Genomic DNA, 24,758 nt, shown 5'->3' with positions numbered 1-24,758 from the left:
ATGTTGTACCTCATGCCTGTGCGTTTGCGATTGCCACTCCTTGTCCCCGCTGGTATTGACAAGTCTGGTTCTGTCCACTTCGGCACCTCACCTTGCTCCGGATCGTTCCAATCTTCTTCCACAAAAGATTCCGCTTCAGAGTCCGCGTCTATTTTTTCATTGTCATCCAAACTCAAGTTCTCATTGCCATCATTCTTATCTCTGGTGACTTTCTCGTTCACTTCACATGCTGGTTCCACCAGTAGGTACTCTAGTACCTCCATGTCCTTTGGTATACACCAGTCCTCTGGGGATGGGGCATGAGGCTTCAGGTTCTCATAATGTGCTGCTCGCCCAGTACTCAAGCGGTAGAACCGTCCTTGTTGGTGTACTTCAGTTATCATGAATGGTCCTCTCCATTTCTTGAGTAGTTTCTTCGTCCCTTTGGGCGGTATCACATTCTGGAAAACCCACACATACCAGCCCACTTCATATGGCTTTGCCTGTAATATTTTTTCATCATACTTATCCCAGTCCGTCATGTATCTAGAGCAGTATACCCTCAGCATGTTCACCAACGTTCTTTTCTGTCTCTCTACCAGCCCGTTGGTCTGAGGATGGTAAGTCGTTGAGTGCGCTTGAGCGATGTGCGACCTCTTCATTAATTCCTTAGTCAAGTCCCCCACAAAGGCCTTGCCGTTGTCTGACTGAAAAGTCTTTGGACAACCATACCTTGATATCCAATGGGTTATCAAGTGGTCACAAGTCTCCTCCGCCGAAGCTGTTTGACACGGCACAGCTTCTGCCAGCTTTGTGAAGTGATCAATTATAACCAGTATCTGGTTATACCCCGACTCCGTCATACAGATCTTCTGATGGTCTATTTGCACCACTTCATTAAATTCCGAGCTTTCCACCGACTTGAGTGGGAATTTCATCTTCCTTGGCTCTTTCACTTGCAAGCATGCCAGGCATGCATTCACCCACCTCTCACAGGCTTTCCTCAATCCTGGCCAATCAAACCTGTGAAGTATCCTTTGTTGCACCTTGTCTATCCCCTGGTGCCCCATTTGGTCATGTGATCTGAACAGCACCTCTGTCTGGTACAATTGTGGTAATATGATGAGGTTGTGTTTGTGTAGTATCTTGTCCTCGTCTTTTCTCTTGCATGCTACCACCCCGTCAGCCGTGTGATAGAGTAACTCTTTCCTCTCTTTGTAGAACTGGCTTAGGATCTTGTAGCTGTCTTCTTCAAATTCCCCTTTCTCCTTGGACCCCGTTCGGATCCATTTGGAGAGATTGCTTGTCATCTTGTCTTCTAAGCTCTTATCAGGTCCGACAGCCTATATCTCGCCTTGACATTTTCCTTCAGCGCCATGATCTGCCCATTCATCTCCCCAGGGTTGTGGACGTCGTCATTCAGCTTCACGCATACTATCCTCCTTACTACCTTCATGTCATCTTCTGGCACCAGATTTGTTCTCACATTTGAATTGCATGATAGTTCCCTGAATGGCTTCCTCGAAACTGCAATCTTCTCAAGTTCTTCACCACCTCGTATTTCCTGCACGTCCAAGTTGAAGGTTCCTGAGGACGGATCTGTTTGTAATTCCCTGTCGTGGTGTCTGATCTTTTCTTCTGCCAATATCATGCAGAGACTATCTTGATTGTGACTGCTCGCTTCCGAGTCCTCATCCCATATTTCACACTCCCCGGCAAATTTTCTCCTTCAGTGTTTTCTTCTTCCGTGGACGTGAACCGCTCCCCGGACTCTTGACCTAGTCCCAGGTATTCAGCTTCTTCCTTGAACTCCACTCTCTTTCTCCTAACTCTGGTCTGTTCAAGTAACTCGGCTGGGATCTTTTCAACCAGTGACTGCACCACTTCCTTCCCATCAAGGTTAGTCACCTTCGAGGTATTTCCATCACTAGCTGTCCCGCTCTTTCGCAGTATTGTGACCTCAGGTTCCTCCTTACAGCTTTCTTGAATCACGGGCTTATCATCTGCTAGTTTCTCGAGTAACCTCTTTAAGTCATCGTCTATTTGTGCTTCCCCCGTCTCTACCTGGTTGAGTTTGTAGCCTTTTGCTTTGAGCGTCTCCCTCACGATCTTTGACTTGAGCATTATTCCTATCGGCATCCCTCGGTTCTTTTTCAAGATTGTTTCTTTCGTAGTATCTTTTGGTAACTCGGGGTGATCTTCTATTGGTTTGCCTGATTTGTCCAACCATCTCGTGAGAGGAAGACTGTCATACGTTTCCTTGTCCATGAAGGAGGAGCCATCCTTGATCTCAGGTCTATCTACCTCCCTCTGTTCTTGTCTCTCGTTGAACTCCGTCTTCTTGCTCAAGCTGTCAGCATTTTGATGTTTGTCTCGTGTTCTATGCTCAATTATCATATTGTATCCGTCCAGGCGAACTATCCACCTCCCAATGTAACTTTGGTCCATTGAGTACGTCTTCAGCCAGCTTAGTGCCCTGTTGTCGACTCGCAACTTGAATGGCTCACTGCCTAGGTATGCCCTATATTTCTCGACAAAGGTAACCACCGCGAACATCTCTGCTTTCGGTGCTCCGTACTTCACTTCCGTGTCACTTAGGACTTTGCTCCCGTACGCTATCGGTCTCAAGACTGTCTTCCCGTTCCATTCTTGTTCCTGGTGGAGTATTCCCGATATCGCTACTACCGACGCGTCCGTATCCAGCACGTACATCCCTTTCTCTGTTGGCATCCCTAGTACTGGTGCCTCGCACAACTCTTTCTTTATTCTCTGGAATGACTCTTCCGCTGCGTTGTTCCACGTGAACTTCTTGCCCTTGTGCCTCATTAACTGTTGCATCGGATAAACCTTGTCTGCATAGCCTTTGATAAATTCTCTGTAGTAATTTGCAAAACCCAGGAAGCTCATCAATTGGTGTTCCGTTTTCGGCGATTTCCAAGTTAGAACTGCTTCTACTGCGTCTGGATCTGGTCTGATGCCGTGTTTGTCCACCATCCTGCCCAAGTATTTTATCGAGTCTTTGAGTATCTCACACTTTGACGGTTTGCACTTCAACCCCGACCTCTTCATGCACGCAAATACTTCGTCAAGTCTCTCAATGTGGTCCTCCAGTGTGGGTGTCGCTATTACCACGTCATCCACGTAGCACATTACCAGATTGCCATACTTCTTCGTCACGCCTATCAGCGCGTGTGCCATCAACCGCTGAAAAGTGGCTGTGGCATTGTAAAGTCCAAACGGCATCCGTTTCCATTGAAACAGACCCAACTCGCAGGCAAACCCTGTCTTGTCCCTGTCCTGTTTCCTGAGTGGTACCTGCCAAAAGGCCGAGCCTAAATCAAGAGTCGTAAAAAATTTTGCATCACCTAACTTCGAGAGACTCTCATCAATCCTAGGTATGGGATAGGCATCCTTCACCGTGACGGAGTTCAGGTATCGAAAGTCACAACAAAACCTCAACTGGTCGCCTTTCTTTTTGGCCATCACTACTCCACACGCCCACGGTGATTTGGATGGTTCTATCATGTCATACTCTAGTAGCGTCTCAATCTCCTTTCTACACGCATCCGATTTGTGTGGGGTCATGCGCCTCGCCCCCTCCCTGTGCGGCATTGCGTTTTCCTCAAGTTCTATTTCATGCTCAACAAAATTACAACACCCGATGTCTGCTTTATGTCTTGAAAAAACGTCTTCGTTCCGTTCTAGTACGTCGTTGATGGCTTCGAGCTTTTCGTCCGTTAACTTGCCTCTTAAGTGTTCAATTTCCGGTAGGACCAGTTTATCACTCTGTATTTCGTCTAATGTGGGCCGTTCCGGGAAATTCGAACAGCTCGATAGTCCATCGTCTGTCTCTGACTTAAGTGACTTCACAAGACCTGATGAATCTTTTATTTTATTCAATCGTCTCAAGATACAAATTTTGTCCCTATGATTGGGACAATCAACAACTTCATTTTGTTTATGGTTTTCAGTCATTTCATATCGAGTTTTTACAGGTAAAGCATATCCCAGTTTCCTCCCCCTCTGTATCGTGATTGGCATGTCAAGGGTATTCAACAAGACACTCACGCAGAGGCCGCTCTTCGTGACCGAGAAGGATCTTCCTAAAACAGCAGCACTTTGACTATTTGGATTTTGGACTATGCATACCTGCTTGTTGTCACTTATTTCATTGTAATTTTTCATTCGTAAGCTTACGATCGCCACCTCGTTCGCCTTTAACCTCACCCTCCTACTCAAGAATACCGGTGCTTTGGTTTCATTTGCCATTATTAAATTTACCGGTTTGATTTCGTACCTCCTATCCGGGTTCCGTATCCTGAACATTGCATTGTTTAGATCAATCGCTACATCAAATTTCCTGATGAAGTCGCTGCCTAAAATGAATTGGTCAGACTCATCTAGGTTTTCTACCACAAGAAAGCTCATCCACAGGTTACGTTCCCCCAGATTGAGGGCTATTATCGGCGTTCTGCCTAACACCCGCAGAGCCCCTTTGTTTGCAGCTGACAACCGTATTCTCGAATCTATCAAATCATCTTTGTTGAAGCCCATTCGTTCCCAAGTTTCGATTGGTATGACACTCAAGACTGCTCCCGTATCAAGTAACCCACGTAAGTGAGTCTTTTAACCACTTATGTCTAGCACATGTGCTGTCACATCTGCCTCTGTCCCGATGTGCATTGCATCTTCTTCAAGCTTGGCGCAGTGTCCAATCGATCTCACTTTCAACTCTTCTTTTCCCACGTAGATTTGCCCAATTAGGTTTTCATCACAGGTTATCATTGTTTTCGTATAGATGTTGATTCCATCTATATTTAGCATCACCTCATGTGGACCATAAGCTTCTGTGTACCTGTTATCAACACGTACCGACTTGCTTCCCCCTCTCGTGAGTAGTTCCCTCAATGCTCTAGAAGTCGTCTGTGGGCTTATGCAACTCAAGTAATCTGCGTACACATCATTGTGCATTATTGTCTGATCACTAGGTTCGTTCAAGTTTCTCGTTACTTCATGGCCGCCCACAGTGATTATTGACATTATTCTTGCCCCAATCTTTGTTATGCCAAATGGCTTTCCTGTAACCATCTTTACAGTGTTACAGTTTCCATTTCTTGTCGACCCGTCAGCAGCTTCTGGTATTGTTTGTGAGCAACTTAATGCTTCGTTCATTTTCTGTCTTTCGATTTCTTGCTTCAGCAGTTGTTCTATTTCTTTCGCTGCCAGGTCCTGTTTCTAGGGCGTTCTTTGCCGTAGCCTCTATTGCACTATTAAATTGTGTTACAGCCTTCACTGTTTTTGTCGGTAGCTCCGCACTTGGCCTTTCTTGGTTTTTCGTCTCAAATTCACCTTGTCTAATTCTCTGGTTCTGTACCGCTGCTAGCGCCAACTTGTGTTTTGGATGACTCTGATTCATAACCGCCTCCCAAAACAACGGACAGTCCATCCTGAAGTGCCCCTCTTGGTTGCAGAAGAAGCATCTTGCACCTATTTTGATGATCAAGCCACTATAGAACTCGTGTTCTTCCATCTGGCTCATATCTTCCTCATCGGGAGCATATCCCACACTCTTCATGCCCTGTTTGTATGTCGTGCAATCCGCCACATGATGATCAGCTGACCCGCAGTTAGCGCATGATCTTCGTTTGTCCATGTCATCTCTGGGCTTGTACCATGACGACCTTTGTGGCTGACTCCCCCGCTGTGTATTCCTGTTGTCTGAGTACGAGTATTTCTTGGGTTTCATCAGCATGTACTCCCTTGACTTCTGCCTCATTTCTTCCGGAGTTGGTGCACTGTCTTTCGACAATTTATAGTATGTTGCTAACATCGTTCTCAAGTCATCACTATTTACCCCATCAATGAACTTTGAGGCGATGCTGAAGTTCCTTCGATTGGTAGATTCTTCCGTGTCACTCCTTCTTCTCAAGCTCTCAAGATCATCTAGGAACCTGTCTATCGATTCATCGTCCCTTTGTCTTCTCTTTTCAAATCGCATCATCGCTTGATGACCCTTCATGCCTGAGCCGAATCGATTTAACAATATTTCAAAGATTTTGTCCGCTGTATCGCGTTCCTCTTCTTTCTTCGCAACCACGCATTTCAATGCTGTGCATTCCAGATTGCTCAGTATCGCCGTGCATGCTTGTCTCTCATCGTTCAAGTTGTCTTGTTCCAAGTGCAACCTCATGACTTCTACCCAAGTGTCAATGCATCCATCTGAATCGTCTTTGAATTCTTTTGGTTCTTGAAAGTTTTTCTGGACTTGTTGCTTCCTCTGTCGCTCGAATTGGTGTTCCTTGTAGCGAAGGCCTCTAGTGTCTTGTTCATCAATTCCCAGGTGCTTGCCCATGTCATCGCATCCGGTCCCACTTTGTTCTGACTCGTGGAGTCTCCTGGACCACTAGTTGTGTTCGCTGTTCCATTTTTTATAATAGCCCTGGCCCCCACCGGTGCCGTAATCGCGGCCTCCCGGGTTGCTGCTAACGGTGTTGACTGTCGCTTGTTCCTTTGTGGTTCCACGAAGTCAACTCTATTACCTTGTGTCCGCTCTTCCGCTGGCCTGTCTTGTGGTGTTGAATTCCTCAAGATTGCGTCTAACTTTGTCTGTATAGCACTTGAGCTCTCAGCCTGGTTCCTACTCATCGTATCCATTCTCGTTTCCAAACTTCCCAACTGGCTATTCAATGCGTCATATCGCTGCTTCATTTCTAGCATGTCTTTTCTGATGTTCTTGTTTCGCTCTTCATCAGTGGTTTCTACTTTGTCAGACATCCGCTGAAGCTTTTCCTCCGTTGTTCTTGCTAGATGAAAATAGTTGTCCAGGTACTCATGTTTGTTGTTTCTCATTTCCTTCCTTATCAAATTTCTATCGACTTCGCTGTGCTTCAGTTTCTCATCTATCTGATCTAGCTTCGCCATCAAATCACCTAGCTCAAGAGTAGCTGTTCCATGGTCAGTTGTTGTCCTGTTGTTGGTTGCTGTTCCCGGTCTGATCTGGTCTTCGTTTTGGTCGGTGTCTGTCGTTCTCGTGGAAACTGTTCCGAATGTTTTGCCTTTCTCGGTTTTCGTCTCCTCCACTGCTGCGTCCTTCGATCTCATTCCGACCATCATCGCTAATATTTCAGTAAAAGACGTTCTCTTCTGAGACTCATCCTTCACCGTTTCTGGCGTCGTGTTGCCTGTTGTGTCTTCCACGTTGTCTATCGGTGAGAACTCCATGGGCTTCGGATTAGGCTCTTCCGCATTGGGCATCGGAGTTGACTCTGTCGTTTTCTTTCCCACTTCATCCACACTTTGATCCGGTGTCTCTAGATCAACCTCGATGGTGGGTTCTACTCGTTCCCCTTCCGTGCCCTCCTTTGCTCTGTTCTCCGTAGTACTCCTCGTGTTGACCATATTAACTGAAAAGTTCTTTATTGTTACCTTCGGACCCATTGATGTTGTTTTACGTAGCGACGAATTATACTGTGTTCTCGCCTCGGTAGATCTTTTTTCAGCTACCGGTACCCTGCTCCACCTCATTATTTACAATTGTTCCTATTTACAGTATTACTATCTACAAAATTCGACTCTAAGATTAAAACCTCTTTTGACAAAATTTTATAAAAAGAAATTGACAATTTGTTAAAAACAACTTTTACAAAGCTCTTGAAAATTCTATATGTTAGGATTGGATAGAGAATTTGATTTTACAATTGGTTACTTCACCCTGACTTAGTACTCTTTTAGTATCCCTCCTCTTCTTTATGCTGTTCCAAAACTTTCTCTCTACCGTCTCAAGACTATTCAGTGCTGTCCCAGTACTTCTTGTTAGTGTCCCAAGACTAATGTCCCAAGACCAAAGTCCCCAGACTAGTGTCCCATGACTGATGTCCCAAGACCACTGTCCCAAGACCAATGTCCCAAGACTAGTGTCCCAAGACTAATGTCCCAAGACCACTGTCCCAAGACCAATGGCCCAAGACCAATGTCCCAAGACCACTGTCCCAAGACCACTGTCCCAAGACCAATGGCCCAAGACCAATGTCCCAAGACCACTGTCCCAAGACCAATGTCCCAAGACCACTGTCCCAAGACCAATGGCCCAAGACCAATGTCCCAAGACCACTGTCCCAAGACCAATGTCCCATGACCACTGTCCCAAGACCAATGTCCCAAGACCAATGTCCCACGACCACTGTCCCAAGACCAATGTCCCAAGACCACCCACCCAAGACCAATGTCCCAAGACCACTGTCCCAAGACTGTTTAGTACCAAGACTGCTCTGGTCCAAGACTGTCCCAAGGCTGCACTGTCCCAAGACTGTCCCAAGACTGCTCTGTCCCGAGACTGTCCCAAGACCGTGTTGCTCCAAGACTGTCCCCAGACTGCAATGTCCCAAGAGTTCTTCGGTACTGTCCCAAGACTCGTCACTGAGTGTCTGGATGTCGGGTCTCTTCTTCTTCGTTGTAGGGACTGTTGAACCACTGTACTTTTTACCACCACTTCCCAAAATCCCTATCTTACTGGTCAAAACCCAAATACTGATCCCCCTGTATTTGAAACCCTAAATTCCCCGCAGGTATCTTGTGATCACCTGTTCGTTAAAATACCAACAGAAAATTTTCACCAAAACGTGAAAATTTAAACTGGAAAAATTTCAAAAACAGATGGATGAATTCTCCTGAAATTCAAGGTTGACCGAAAAATGTGTGGTACCCGATTGCCACGCGTTTTCCTCCCCCCTGCTAGCGATCTTATGGGGTATCACAAAAACTGTCTATGTCCGTTCCCCCCTACCGATCCGACCAGGGTACCTACCTTAACATGGGTTTAATTTTGGATATCCGCTTCTTATAACCAACGCGTGTGAATATCAAATGTAACTAAATCGACGATGCCGAACAATTAGTTACTCTAACGTGTCCCCCCTTTTTACAATTTACAACCGCTAACCTCTAACTTAACCAGCTCCCCTGCTAACCTCCCCCCTCTTTAGCCCCCCTCTTAAGCCAAAAAATCCCTTAAGCGCCGGGTGCTAAACCTCTCGAGAGAAAACCGTAGACCTGTTTCCAGGCCTGCTTGTGCAAAAACTTCCTCAAAACAACGGGGCTCCGCTTATCCAATTTTACACTTATCTCCTATAATGTAATGTGGATTCTAACGATACCCGCTGCCCAACTTGAGAACAACCCTGTGCGTCCTCTTGTAGTGATCCTGTGCTGGTTGTCTTTGTTCTGCACTTGACAGCAGCACCACTTTCCCACTTGGCTGGTCACCTCTTCCAGTCAAGTTTCCAGTGGGTTCAGCTCAGTACTTCTGAACCACTTTCCCACTCGGCTGGTCACCTTTTCAGTCAAGTCTCCTAGTGGTCCGGTTCGATCCTTGTGAACCACTTTCCCACTCGATCGGTCACCTCTTCCAGTCAAGTCTCCTAGTGGTCCGGCTAGGTTGCAATCTATCTGAAATCCCTTAACAACGCCCCCCACTAGGGCACCTTATTGAAGTCACTGGTTTAAATTGCTAGATTGATCGAAACGATCGGTCTTATAAAACAGTATGGGTATACTATTTAATTAATATAGAGGTTTGATCCAAATGGTCCGGTATCAAAGTCACTGTCTTTTACTTTTATGGTTTTTGTTCCTTTTTCTATACTTTTTTTTTGTTTTTGTTTCCCTAGTTGCCCCCTTTACTCGGTTAGCTAGGCCTCGTTCGGAGAGCGTACCAGGAAGTTTTCTCAAGTTTTCTTAAAAAGCTATCACGGTACAACCGGAAGGTTTACACGTTCCCGCTGAACCGTACCACCGGTACTCTAGAATGGGCATGCAGCCCGGAGCTGTGTCAAGTGGGTTCGAATCCGTAGTCATGATGTCGTAAAAACACCCAGGAGCGCCATAAAAACACTATGTAACAGTCGCCTACTTCAGTAACATAAGAGGCTTAAGAAAAATAGGCCCTATAACCATTGGCTCAAGAGTCAGGGAAACTATCTCTTGTGTTTTTCTACCTCAAGAACAGTCGGAGCCAATTCGGTTCGCTTGCGACATGAGACTAGAACCCGTTACAGCTTAAAGGCTACTACCAAAATATCCCCCACTCTAGAAAATAAGAACGTTCCTATACTTAGGTCTCAAAATACCCAAAATACACGAAAGCCGTTAAAAACAGGGTCGGAACAATCCGTTAAGTTACTTTGTATTGGACAGTGGAACTTTGATCCATTTCAGATGGATCAACCTAAAACTCGCCTTATCTCAACATAACGATCATAAAACACACTCGAGAAAATTAAATTAGGGACTCACATGTTGATGCACTCGAGTACAAGGAGTAATTAAATTGGTAAGCAACTCGAGAATTAGATAATATAACTAGATAAGTTTAATACTGGTGAGTTTTGGTAACAGAAGTAAATTCTGACTCTAGAATTTGAGTTTTTGGGACACTCAAGCTGTCCATCCTTCCATTGAAGGTTCACTCTGGTTTGTTCCGAATAGTTGTTCTCTCTTCTTTTTATTATCTCTCCTCCTTTTTCGGGATAAGACAGCTCTACTCGTGTCTTATTTTGTATCTGGAAATTGCGAATAGCAATTTCCCGCTGTTCTATTCAAGCACTTTCCCGCGATTGTAAATCGGTCGTTCTGATTCTTCACTTTTTGTGTTTTCAGTTGGTGCGAGAAAACAGCATGACAGGCTCCATTCGAAATTTTGAAAATAAAAACTTCACTCCAAAATCACGTATTTTCATGTCCCTCAAGGTCAAACTTCCAGATATGACCGACTGGCACAGTTACATTCATTTTTCGTAAGAGACAGGTTACGTCTTTAAAAGTATTCCAAAATCTTGAATATTTTTATTCTTCTTTTATTTCATTAGAGAAACAACAACAGTTTATGACTAAGTTCCAATTTTTGAAATAACGAATTTCGTTCCGCATCAGTATAATATCGCGAGAAATATCAAACGCGTAGCTCCAGCTTTAGCTGGGCCCTAGGTGTCATTCTTCGAAACATACGAAAATTGTGTTTCACCTAGTTTTTCAACTGCGTTTTTCTTCGGTATGATCTGTTCATTGTTTAGCTTGCTTAGATTGGTTTGATTAATTAGTTTTATTGCTCTTGCGATGAGCGTTACAAACCGGGTACTTGAGTTTTTCTCGGTAAAAAAAAATTGTTCACAAAATTTTGCAGATCTTTGTTTGCTTCACACTTAATTTAAAATCAATCAACCACCCAGCGCATCTTGGATAGAGGTGACTTACCTGGTTGATAGTTCAAAAGCTTTTGGCTCGAATGGGGCCTGTTTTTTTTTCAAATTAGACATTTTGCTATTTGGTGATATCGTCCGTCTGTTTTTTTGTCAGCTTAGTTTCCGTAGCGCGGACTTTTAATTGGAGTATCAGTTTACCTGAATTTTGGATGCCATTTCTAAAGCTCAGTTGGTAGAGGTAATTACGTTAGCAAGATTTCTTGCGGAGTTTAAGTTTATTACTTTTTTGTTACAATTTTTTTGCTCCGTTAAATAATGCGCACTGATTTTTTTTTTACGTATAACATGATTGTATTCAAAATTTTTTTTTTTTATTGTTTATTTTTAATTTACCAACTCCGGTTCGGTATAATTGTGTGTTTTTTTTGTTCACTCGACTTTGAGTTTTTTTGGTACATACTTAATTGGCTTAGTGGCATCATATTGCATCATTAGGTGAGCGAAACAATATTCCTTACGAGTGAGTCTTTTCAGGGGTTAATTGAACATTTTTGCCTCATCAGGTGTCTGCTCAAAAACTGGGCGCTTTAATACCGCTTTTTTTCAATACAAACGTAACTTATTTTTAATATTTTTTTAAATTTTACTTTCAAGACAAAGATATGAAAGTTTTGTTAGATCTTGCTTTTCTCGGTATGTTAGAAATTTTGTAAAATAGTAATATTGGTTCTTGAAATTGTTGGTTTACAAATTTCGAAAACACTTGGAAACTTTTTTGCTATCTTAAATCGTGATTTTTTATAACAAAGTTTTGTTGCTGTCAAAACCTCAGTCTACTTGAATTGAATACCGCTAGCATTAAAAAAAACGATTTTTTTGAGCAAACAGGAGGTTTGTGATAAATCAGATGAAAAATATCCTTCAAGTTCTGGAATTGCAGAAAAAATCAGACAAGTGTTTTATGTCCAAGTTGTCAATTTCTTTAGACGTTTTTCATTTGAAATATTTCTTTCACCATAGAATCGAAACATGGAGAGAAAAACGGTTTCCTTTTATTCGCAGAAATTAAATTATTTTATGGGAGAAACTATGATTGATAAATTAGCACCACTTACAAAACTGTTGTTTGAATTCTATCGGCGGCTTAAAAATGCACTATTTGAATCGCGTTCGCCCTTTTCCAAAATGAAAAGATCTAAAAACCAGTTCCAGATGTACTCGCTATGTTGCAATTGCAGAGACCTTTTCAGCAATCTTTGGGCCAATCGGATTTGTTGCAGCTGTTGGTGAATTTTTCTATGCATTGCAAATTGGATAACGCCGTCGACATCTTTATCCATTTTGTGAGCAGCTAAGATTCCCAAAATATCTTTTTTGATAACATTCATGCAGGGAATGAAGCCGTGTTTTTCGATGTAGTCTCGACTCTCGCGTCGTTTTCCGCTGAGAGTTCGAGCCAATACTTTCTTGAATGAATTGGAGTATCTACGCTGGTCGTTTGGCTTTGTTTGAGGCCCTTCGTCTTCTGTTTCTTCTTTCTTTTGAAGTTCTCTCAAAATCTGGTAGTTGTCTTCTATTGAAACTGTTTCCTGAAATGAAATTCACCGAGGTTTATATATCTGGTATCGTAGCGGTGATTTTTTGGTACTTTTCTTCTGGGGGTTTTGCTTTAAGCCTTCTGCTGAGATTTTAAGAGTCATGAACGTAGTGAATACACTTTTTATAGGTCTTGGAGATTTTTTGTTTTTTTTCTCTTTTTTTTCAGGAAAACTTAGGAAAATTTGTTCACGCTCAAATAAATTTCTCGCTGTTTTACTTTTGGTTTCTTTTTAAGTTTCGTCCGTTTCCTTTGTTTAAAGAAATGCCAACTCCATTATCGAACAGCAAGTGTTAAGGTCACGAAAAACGTGATCGACTTCTAGTTTCGAAAGGAGATTTTAATTTTCAGATCTCAGCGGAAAAAAAATTACCTCTCGATCCAGTTATCTCAAATTGGGTAATTTTATCAAAAAAAAGTGTCAATCTTAAATTGTTTTTTAAATTCAAAGAGCCTTAAAGCCATATATATATATATTTTTTTTGAAATTCTTTAAAAAAAAACAGGCAGTGTTTTTTGCTGTTTCCCTGCGTTAATTACTTTTCCAACTATCTGTTGGCTATGTTTTTTTTACCGAGGAGTTGATTTTCTCCATCAAAAAAGTCAATCATTAAACAGTTTTAACAAAATTAAATCAATCAATCTCCTCTCCATAAATTTTGGACTGTTTCCAAAAAAAAAATTAATTACTTTTTGTGTATGAATCTCAAATATTCGGAGGCTCAAAGTTTGACTAAGAGTAGTTCGTATGGATAGTTAAAATTGGGCAAAATATCAAAAAGGTTATCGAATTTTAGCACTTTAATGTGGGTTTAAATTATGCTATGAGACTCGGTGTTTCGAAAAATATATATTTTTTGTTTCCTGGGCTTACTGCAATCACAACGACTAGAACCATTTAATCTAACTGAACGATTTTCTTTTCCATAATTCTTTTCTTATATTATAAGATATAAATACAATATCTAGAAAAAAAAATGATGGAAAAGCAAATCGTTCAGTTAGATTAAATGGTTCCAGTCGTTGTGATTGAAGTAAGCCCAGGAAACAAAAAATATATATATTTCGAAACACCGAGTCTCATAGCATAGTTAAAACCAAATTAAAGGGCTAAAAATTTGATAACCTTTTTGATAATCTGATAAAACTTGCCCAATTTTAACTATCCATATATTAATATTTTTCCTTCAAAATATTTAGAACAAAAACATTTTTGTTGGTTGGTTGCCTTAAATTCATTAACGCTTTTCCAAGCTTCTTTCTCATTTTTTTCTCTACGTTGGTATTACTCCAAGGGTATATAGGTCTACGGGGAATTCTAAGGGTCCGAGTTCTTGGAGCTAATTGCACACCAACCGATTGTTATTTAATTTCCGCGAACAGTTCTTACCTTGAGTCGTTCGAACTGTGATAGTAAGTATTTCTCTACATAACTCCACACTTCGGGTAGTCTGTTGCTGTCGTACATTGGCGAGTTCAGAGAGTGCACGACTATCTGAAGACACTCGTAGTTTCGCAGTTCTTTCAGCTCCTCTGCTACTTTCAGCCAAAATTCAATTCTCTGTGCAATTTTAGTTGACTTGAGGTGTCTATCAGAGAGAATCGAAGACGGAATCTTTTCCGCTATTTCTTTGTTCAGGAGTATAATTTTCATCAGAGGAGAGTCTGCGTTTAGCTCTCCCTGGGCGTATTGCACTATTTCAAAAGGTTGCATTTCTAATAAATAATTGGAATATTTGAATGTCAGTTGTTTCGCGACTTCTTCTGGAGAAAAAGGACAAAATGATTTGCGTTGGGATTCAGGTGTGATGTTGTAGTAGCTTCTGGAACCCATGCTGTTGCTTGAGCCTATGTTTCGAAGCTCTGAAGAGTTGGACAGGCTTCTTAAAGGAGGGCGCTTTTTGGTTCTGTTAGCCAGACTCTGCACTTGCCTGTAAATAAGATAATAGTTGGAGTAAGTTAAAATTTACAAGTTATGACATGTTATCTACTAGTTACAAATGTTAGCTTTGGAGATCAAACTTGAAATGGGAAATGCATTTCTGATCATTCTGGTATTCAAAGGATCTAGTAAGCGTTTGGGTAAATAAAACGCAAGGCAAAGCAAAGCGTTGGGTCTTAGAAATGGTCATTTGATTTTGAGAAGTTTGCCCTCTGCTATTATCTAGATATAGACTTTCGCTTATATTGCTTTATCTGCACACGTAGAATTTCTGCGTGGTATGAAAGCTGTTCGAAGCGCCTTCAGATACAATTGAAAGCCGAACTGTTTTGTAGTCCGAAATGTTTTGACTTAGTTACCTAATTTTCTCGCATTACATGACAGGAGTTGCGACTGTTAGACTAACAAGTTGTTTATTTATTTGTTTGCAAATCATTCAAATTTGGGATAATTTTGGCCTAATTTGCGGCGAAAAAGTTTATCGACCTAAATTACTAAAGGTTGCCGGCACATGTACGTTTTGACCCTCTAACTGGCCTAGTTCGTCAATTAAGTTCCTGTGCGAGGTATTAGGAATGATTAAACCACCAAATATAAAATCAGACATACTGGCATCCAAAAATAGAAGGAATTAATGGTTTGATCAGTTTATGAAAGTCGTACGCTATTCGAAATATGCGTGGGTTTCGTTAAAAGTAGTCTTCTAATTTTCCCCGTAAATGAGCCTTTTCAGCGTAAATGGATTAAGGGATCCTAAGTACGTCCGCCCTTCTTCCCAAAGAATTGATTATAACGGTACCATTCAGCGTAAATATGAAATTGACGTCAATGGCAATCGTAACTTAAATTAAATATAACGGTGCTGTATGACTCACCTAGGATCTTGGCCTTGGTCGAAATTCAATCGATTTCGACTGCTTTTGGGACAAGTATCGAAATCATGAGCCGAGTTGAGAACCGGAGTCTGTTGGATGAAATTCAACTGCAGTTTGCTGGGTAAAACAGTCCTTACGTGTGCATCGTTTCCGGCCGAGAAGCTTCTCTGGGTTGGTGTTGAATCTGACGCCTGGGTTGGTGTTGAATCTGACGCCTGGGTTGCTGTCTTGATTCCGCTAGTTTCGGGGTTTGTTTCTAGAGGGTCAATGAAACATTTGACTTTAACGTCTAATAATCGTTTCTGGCGTTCTAAGGAATGCTTCAGGTGTACCGAATTTATAAGTGCACTCAGCGTGATAAGAGTCGAAAGCACTTCTAGACCTTGGGAGTCCTGGAAGTCTTTGGAAAAGCTTTCCTTCCATTTCAGAATCATAGCTTTAGCGTTTTCTTTTACTTGCTCTTCTAAATCTGAGGGAGATTTTTTCCAAGATGAGTTTGATTTTGTACTAGTCGATAAAAGACGTTTAGCGGACGATAGAAGTTGATTCGAAAGCGTTAGTTTATCAGTGAATAACGAGTATTGCTCTAAAAGGATATCTTTAAAAAATGGGTCGTCTAGTTTGCGATGAGGTGCCAGGCATTGTTCAACTACCTGTTCAAGGGTACCACTTTTTACTAAGTAGTATTTCTCATCATCCTCATCGTGCGAACTTCTGAAGACTCCTAAAAATAAGAAACATATGCTATGATATGCGCTAAAAAGTCAAAGATTTAAGTTGTCGCAGTATAAAAGAGGAGAGGACATTACATACGTTCATTGAAGAGCCTTTCATTTTTTTGATAATTAGTTCAAGCGTAATAGCGGTGTATTGATCCCTTAACCCCAAATTAGATTTTTATTTTATTGGTTAATTGTAACCGCCGCAGTCTAGCGAACGTGCTGCGAGCTTGGGGGTAATACTCTGTCCAGAGGGTAAGACTCGGTTTAGAGCCGGTTAAAAAAGTTAGAGTCGGTTATTGCCGCGAAGCGCGCCCATCGGCGACCTTAGACCTCGAAAGTCAAGGTTGTAGTGATGTTAAATGACTAAACAGAGTTGAATGGCAGTTGGTGAAATTGTGTGGAGCTAAAAGGGTAGAAACCGTTTGTTTTGTGGATTTTTATTTTGTTTGTAATAACATGCCTTATAACACTGACCTGACTTGACCCATTTACCAATTGTGCTGCCATTGATTCCCAAACTCAAACTTCCTCTTCTCAATGATCCTTTTCTCTGTTGCTGTGTTCCATGCGACTCGAAGTTTTTATCACTTTTCCCCACAAGGAACTCATGGTGATCTGATTTGACGAGAGTCGATTGTCTCTGACAAGAGTAGAACTGTGCTCTGCCGACCTTGTAAGGCGATGCTTCTGGCGATGCTCCGGGTTTCTCCACGCCATGTTCCTCGTACTCGCATTCCAATTCAGCTTCGTCAATTTCTTCGACACTTTCAGGTAAAACATCTCGGATTTCGAGTTCAAACTGCGACAACTCCTGTTGCAAAATTGAGTTTCGTCTACCGTGGAGAAACAACCCATTGGCTGCAGAAGAGTTTTTCCCTGCTTCGGAGCTCGAGGACTTAGTTGAATGATTACTGGCAGCACTTTTTCGACTGCCTGAAATTCCATTGTTGTAAAGCGAAGTGCGTCTACTGAAATTGTATTCACTGGCTTCAATTGAAGATCTCCGTCTTGCAGCTTGTTTGAATTGATCTGCGATGTCGGATCTCGATTTCTGATGATTGTTTTTCCACATTGCGTTGTGACATGAACTCTTTCTGTCCACTAAGGAATCTGATGTTTTGGTATTAGTATCGTTTGCCATAGGTGTGTTTACTTAGTTGGCCAATTAAATTATTCAACATTAATTTTGCATCAGTTGCAAGTATAACCGATCGTAAAGCAAACTGACTGTTCAAATAAGTGAAAACTGAAGATCTATGAATGAGGTATGAACTTTTCTCACTTAGTAAAATTATGATTGTTTGGTGTATAAGTAAGAAATGATATAAAAGAAGTTAAATCGTGCGCAAGCAAGTTTCAATTACGAGCCTCTGAATTGTAAGGTAATTTAATGAATGAAAGACGGCACCAATCATTGCCTTGAAAGGGCTCTACTTGGCAGACAGCCGTCAGTAACTCTATGAAATATCTGATCTCGCATTAATAAATCCGGGATTAGAATGATTGAACCAATTATATTAATCTAGACGAAGGTGCTGACTCGTTTTGGTAAGAATTGACAAGATTGAAGTAATCGGTTTTGCCATTCCAAATTTGAGCGGAATAATTATCGAACAGTAATAATCGTTTCTTGCTTCCAAACCAGTTTCAATTATTAAACTGTTTTTTTTAATGCTAGCTAGAGAAAAACTGATTTTTCGTTTCGCTGACTGCGCGTCGTATTTAGTGAAGAAAAAACCGTTGTTTATCAGATTTTTTGAATGCAAATATATCTTTTTGCACGTTGTTTTTGGTGTCTTTTTAGCTGTTGGTATATCTACATTTTAAGTGTATTAAGTAGGTAGGCATACAGCGTTACTTTTTACATGGCAAAATTTTGACATGGTTGCGCTTTAAGGCTTCAGTAACGGCGCAAACAAGCGGATTTCATTTTCTAAACGGCTCAAAACTAATATTTTATTCCACAATGTTTCATTCTGCGTCTCTAAAAAAATGCCAACAAAATAAAAAACGTGCGGTGAAAATAAGGAATTATGCAAACAGGATTTAAAAAACTACAATCAATTTGTGTTGGTGGAAAGAAATGACGTGCGGCTTTTGTGACTGTCAATGTTTACCTACGTTCATCTGCCACCATTTCCGGCCGAAAATAGAGGTTAAAAATTTACTCACCTGGAAATGTGAAAAGAACGTTTGATATAACGTGAAGAGATTTACTTGTTCACGTTTGTCATCTTTTCGGAAGTATTGCAAATTGCAGCGAAATCTGTTACTGTTCCATAGAAACCACTGAAAACTGTCAGTTAAGATGTTAGTCAAATTGTTGACATTTTTAAGTTATGGCGTGACATACTGTTGCTCATTTTAAGTAATGGTGCGCACGGTTTTAGACGTCTTGCGTCGTTTTGTGAGAGTTGGTATGAATTGGTATGTCAGAAGAGATGTCGCAATGGTTACTATGGTTCGGCTCACAGCCAGATTGATTTTCCATTTCATTTAGAGTTAAATTGCAAATTCTCTTTATAAATAAAAAGACGAATTTTGGTTTGATGCTTTTGTCTCGATATGTTAACTGTTTTATTTATTTGATTGTTTTTATCTGTTGAGCTGTTTATTTATCTTATTGAATCTCTCTGATTAATGAGACGATTTTGTCTAAAACACTACTAGTATATATTCAAATTTTGAAGTTATTTTTAATTAAATCGTAGTTTCAATAACTTTTGAAGTGCTTTTAAACATATTAAAAAAAGGTCATCTAGCTTAATTCAAATAGTCAGTTAGAAAAAGTCAAATGAGTAAATGTTCTATTTGTCAATTAGCTTTGTTTTGTAACCAGCTGGGCTTATTTGTCTGTGCGTAAAATGTACTCCTTAGAAATTAATTTTGATAGCTAGAAGAACTTAACCGGTCAAAAATTGACCAGATGCGAGAACATGAAACGTTTTTGTTTTGTTGCGATCTTTTGTATGTTTGTTCCAACAACTTCAGAGGGTGTTTTTTTTTTCGGCCGAAATAAGTTACTTCTGGGAAAATTGTTAGGGAGTCAAGCCTGGTTTCATATTTAATTTCTATTATTCGTTACTGGGATTCCAATCAAAAATGTCCAAATTTATTGTGCCAGTGTCGAGAAAATAGGTCTAATTTTTTTTTAAGTTTTTCAGACTAAATGACCAAAATTTACAAAAGAACGAAGATACTTTATTCTCATATCACTTTTAGGGCGATTTATACAGCCTCCTGCAGTATTAGGTGTTTTGTAGCTTTTTAAGAAATTCGACTGTTCTTTGCCTCACAAAATTACAAAAATTTAGATCAAAAAATAAAAACGAAAAAAAATCTGGTTTTTTCTTTTCTGCACTTATTGTGGTCGGATGTTTCTGTCCTTTTTGATTTCCTGGACGCTAAGCATTGTGGGTTATCCTGCTTTTACCCTTGCGATAAGCAAGAGCATTGTAGACGGGTTTTGGGCTTTTTTTCTCCCGTAATTACCATTAAGAGGATCTTCGATTTCAGAATCTCTAGTGCTAGTCAAGGTGCAGCTTTAACAGCTGTTTTTCTGGGCCTGGAGGAACTGAAGTGATGCTGAGTCTCCAACTGGAAAAATGTTCTCAGATATTAAAAGATTTTTTTGTCGGCTCTATGGATTTCGTTCGGCTTTCTTGCCTAGGTGTTTTTACTTCATTAACTAGTTTTAAATTTATTTTTCGATTTAATTTTAAGGAGCCGAAATTTTTTTCATGGGTTTTGGATATTTATACACGCTGAGTTTTTCTGTTTGAAAAGAAGAAAAAGTTAACGATTTTGCAGGAGAAAGCTTATTGTTGCTATAGGTTTCCAGTTTTTTTGAATACGGTTTCTGATGAGCAATGAATTTGAATTTATGTGCATCAGAATTAGGCTCTTGCACAGAAGCTTCAATTTAAATCAATTCAAGGCAATGGAACAGCGTATTGTTTTAATGTTTCACATTTCGCGAACGAAAATTTCGAAAATTTCACGAAAGTTTGTTTTGAAGTTTTGACTTGTCTGTATTGTCTACGATGGTATTTGATTAGTGTCGCGCGAGATTCAGTAGTGTGGTTCTTTTTTGTTGAACTTTTGAAAAAAAAATGATCTTTTTTTTGTGTTTTTTACCTAATGGGCGTCTTTTTTATTGTAATCTATATTTCTCATAGTTCAGCTTTATTACCGTTTCGTATAGGCTCCATGTTTATTATTATTTTTGTAATTAAGGTAAGTTAATGCTCTTCAAGTTCATAGTCTTCCAGAGTTTTTCTAAGTTTTCTGCAATTTTTTTTGATGTAATTGTTTGAAAATTGGATCTTAGTGTATAGCTATCAATGGATTGGGCCTTTTGATACCCCCAAATTACTGATGAGCATGCAGTTTGTTTGGTGCCTTTATTTCTAGCAAAATACCTTGTTCATTTTGATTTGTGATTTTTGATCGAAACTTCTTTTAATCATCTCAATCCATTAGTTATGAGAAAGAATTGAATGTATTTGATGCAGCTCGAATCGTTATTATGATTTAGGCACTTGATTTCTATAAAGTATGCAAAAAGTACACATTGATCTGGTTTTTTCAAATGCGTTGCATGATCGATATCCATCTTAATGAAACTTCCGATCAGCAATTGTTTTTGTGATTGGGCTAGATTTTTTCCTGTGCTTCGAAGAATTCTATTTTAAATGGAAATAATGACTTCGTAGAATGTAAAAAAATATGTTGACTTTTTTACCTTCCTGAAGTAATTTTTTTTTCATTATCTGATTTCTTTTGTTTTCTATTTGTATTTCGATTTTCTTTTCATTGTTTTCAAATATCATTTTTGTTATAATGGATTTTAAGTGTTGATGATTGAAACTATTTGTCCAATATTTAGTTCATATGGCTTTTGTTTATTTTTCTAAACGTCTTTAAAAGTTTCTGACGTCCCCCCCCCCCTCCCCGGGATTCGTCCCCCTCGACAACCAAAGGGTCCCCCTTTAGTATTATTTTATGACGTGCATTTTAGGCCGACCAACCCCCCTAAATTTTTCTAAAGGCACTTTTGTGGCCAATATATAATAATTTTGAAAAGGAGCGCGCGCTGAAAACCGCAAACTTTCAAAGAAAATTTTCTAAAAAGTGCACAAAAACAGCATTTTTGAACTTCTCAAAAATTTTCTGTTAAAATTAGGTTTTTTTAGTGTTCTGAGACCGCTCGGAAAATCAACGTGGTCGAGCTAAAAATGAGGTCGATAAAAATTTTGAAAATGTGTGCCCGCTTGAGAAAAACCTAGATCCACCCCTGGTTCTATATAATTCAAATTTCGAAAAAAAAATTTTGTGCTGCTTTGAATTGTTGACTGTTTTCCAGCGATTTGATTGCTTTTTTGTATTTTACGAAATTTTCCACATCTTTCAACGAACACCAAAGCTTATCATCTGCTAAAGTTTTGAGCAAAGGTGTTTCTACTCAGGTTTCTTATAAGATATGTTTTCTTTTTCAACAAATTCGCAATTTTTGTGTTCTTTTTTTGGCCTGTTTGTTCGTGTACTATTAGTTTCTATTAGCAAACATTTTGAGTTATAATTCCGTTTGAACAAATGACCTTCACTGCTGCTTGCTTGAATTTCTTAATTTACAAAAAGTGTTGGTTCGTTTTGTTCTCGAATTTCAAGGGCCCCGTTTAGCCGTTTCTTGTGTTTTTCAAATATGTTTTCACCTCTCTTTGTGTATGCATTGTGTAGGTTTTCCGTGTGTTTTCTTTCTGTTCAATTATTTGAAATAAGTGTCAAATTGAGCCATAGTTTAGCCTTGGTTTGTTCCCAAGTTTTCAGGCACTTGAAAACAGGTGTGTAAATGAAAGCCCTTTCAGTCGTAGGTCGGATTTCAAACAGTTCCATTGTCGACAAATAATGTGAATTTTTCGAGAAAAAGGCGAATTATGTTGTAAGTATTTTTAGTTCAGTATTTTTTTTGCAGTTGTATGGTGGTTTGAGCATGCTTGAAAATAAAAGCGCCTTACTTTTTTTCAAGGCGTGTATAGTATTTTGGAGGTCTAATTTTGGCTGGTTGTCGAGAGTATTCATTATAACAAAGCTCTTTGAAGTCCGTCTAATTAGAGGCTTGAAAACTGTTTCAAGGCGCAATTCAGATTTTCTGTTGCGATTTTATGGTTTTTGCTTGTTCAATACCCTAGTATCTCCGCGAAATATAATATGCATCATTAACTGTAGCTTTTTTATGTTTTCGATTGCCTTTGTGGTTTTTATATGGGAGAGGAAAATCTTGATGATTTGTCAATTAGTTTGTCCTGCTATGTAAGGGTTTTATCGCGTGTAGCGCGAAGCTTCGCCTCTCTTTGTAAAATTATTTAAGATGCAGTTATTTCAGTTCCAAGAATTCGGATTTCTTTTTGTAATTTTCAAAGAAAAAGGTTTATAAAGTATTTTATTGTTCGGTTTGTCAGTTCATCTGCAAGTAGTGAGATTCATTCATTGTTCTATCGCTTTGCTTCACCTCTGTGTTAACTTAAGCTTTAGTACTTTTTCGTTCTTTATACTGCCCAATTTCCTTCCCTCATTACCCCTTCTTGATTTTCGCGGCTGGCGCCTTGAATCGAACCCATGATCCCTGGTGTACTAATCGCGTATTTTAATCTTGTGCCACGGGTGCTTATGTGATTGAATAATTAATTAACTCTGAATTATTCGAAATGTCTGTTTTTTGTATTTCTTGTGTTAAACACGACGAGTATGGCGGTAAAAATCCATTTGCTTTTGTGTAATATTATAGTCTTTACATCAATTGAATATTGTTTTGTAGTTGCAAATTTGCCAACTCTGATTTTGAATAGTTTTTTCTTCGAGTTTTTTCGAAGAAACGGTTTCGGTTATCTGATCAGTCCACTTTTTTTGTGTAGTTTTGGTGTCAAAATAATTTCTAATGGATTGTAAAAAGTTTAATGTAAACAACTCCCCTGATTCCGGCCCTGCACTCAGCCATTTTTTAAAAGTAAGTGATTATCTATTTATGCTCAGAACAGAAGGCTTTAAGATAGTATACCTCTGATTTTAGCTCTTTCCCTGAGTTGGTTTTTTCTTTCGAAGTTTCTTTGCAATATAGGAACGAACTCTAAAAAAGTTTTCGTGTATACAAAAAATGAAGGATTATTTGTGCTCGGGCTGCTTTTCTTCAGACAACTTTTGGCGCTTTTCAACTTTCCCCCCACTTTGAATTTTAATGTTGAAAAACTATTTTCAAGCTCTTATAATGTAATGAAATTTTGTATGGTGAACAAACTAATAAGTTCTTCATACCTTACATCGTAAAATCACGCATGTAGCCATAATAACACGTAAGGCAAATGGAAAAAGTGAAAACACGTTAAGCAACTGTAAATTTTAAAAATATATATTTCTGTAAATATAAAGATTGCCAATTTGGGACAATCAACGTGCAATATAATTCGTGCTATTAACGCGTAAGCGGAGATTCAATCTGTCTTAGAAATCGTTCCAAATTGGGTTGAAGCATGTTTTTTGGTCTATTCAATCTTCTGCTATATGCAAAATATATCAGTTTGCACAGTGCTGATTTAAATAATACGGACAAAACGAACAAAACTTGAGTTTTCAAACACATTTCTCTCAAATTGCGTTAGGATTAGACAAAAAGTGAAGAGGACAAAATTCGCTTAGAATTTCATCAGAAGTTTTATGTTGCAATTTTTTTTCCAAACTTCTCAACCAAAATTTTCCCCAAAAATGGGTCATTTAGGGTTTTTCTAATTAACTCAAAAATTACGCTGAAACTGCTTTGTTAATTGATGGGTTAATTATACCACAAGAAGCCTCCTACTCAGCCAAACAAAGTTCTACAAGGATTAAATCTCCAAAATTTTGACTAAATTGTCCAAAATTTGTTTTCAAGCAAAGATTTTGAATTTTATATAGTAAAAAATCACCTTTCTTGACTATCAATCAAAAATGTTTTCTCTTACATGGGTTTTTGGAGGTTTAACCCTTTTAGAACTTTGTTGGGCCGTGTAGGAGGCTTCTTGTGATATAACTATCCTATCGATTAATAAAGCAGTTTCAGCGTAATTTTTTAATTTAGAAAAACCCTAAGTGACCCATTTTTGGGGTAAATTTTGGTTGCGAATTTCGGAGAAAAAATTGCACCATATTAATTTTGATGAAATTTTAAGCTAATTTGTCTTGTTCTATTTTTGTCAAATTTTAGCGCAGTTTGAGAAAAACATTGTTTGAAACTTCAAAATTTATTCATTTTGTCCGGATAATTTAAATCAACACTGTACTTTACATAGCGTGTAGTAGAAAACCTCAAACAAAAATTTTTAGAAACTTTTTCCTCTTTGCAAAATTCATCAATTATTTTAAATTAAACTACTCAATAGCAATTAAAATGCAGGCGGAACATTCAGGACTTCGCCC

At 39.4% G+C, this 24,758-nt stretch overlaps 1 protein-coding gene across 2 annotated transcripts; it reads right to left on the bottom strand.

Annotated features, from left to right (window-relative positions):
- Window positions 1-12,210: 12,210 nt before the first annotated feature.
- On the bottom strand, window positions 12,211-19,044 carry LOC134844583 (uncharacterized). 2 transcript variants are annotated; one of them, XM_063861329.1, is made up of 5 exons: window positions 19,032-19,044; window positions 16,785-17,988; window positions 15,589-16,312; window positions 14,162-14,702; window positions 12,211-12,763 (listed from the first exon to the last, which is right to left on the bottom strand). In XM_063861329.1, the coding sequence occupies exons 2-5, from the start codon at window positions 17,449-17,451 to the stop codon at window positions 12,308-12,310; spliced, it is 2,388 nt and encodes a 795-aa protein (XP_063717399.1). In that variant the 5' UTR covers window positions 17,452-17,988; window positions 19,032-19,044; the 3' UTR covers window positions 12,211-12,307. The 2 variants fall into 2 exon arrangements, with proteins under 2 accessions (XP_063717399.1, XP_063717398.1); XM_063861328.1 differs by lacking the exon at window positions 19,032-19,044 and adding an exon at window positions 18,483-18,974 and having other exon boundaries at window positions 16,785-18,294.
- Window positions 19,045-24,758: the final 5,714 nt, after the last annotated feature.

Source organism: Symsagittifera roscoffensis, chromosome 4 (genome assembly GCF_963678635.1).
Source record: "Symsagittifera roscoffensis chromosome 4, txSymRosc1.1, whole genome shotgun sequence".
Lineage (NCBI taxonomy): Eukaryota > Metazoa > Xenacoelomorpha > Acoela > Convolutidae > Symsagittifera > Symsagittifera roscoffensis.
Note: the sequence above shows the minus strand (reverse complement) of the source record. Positions and strands in the feature narration are given on the sequence as shown.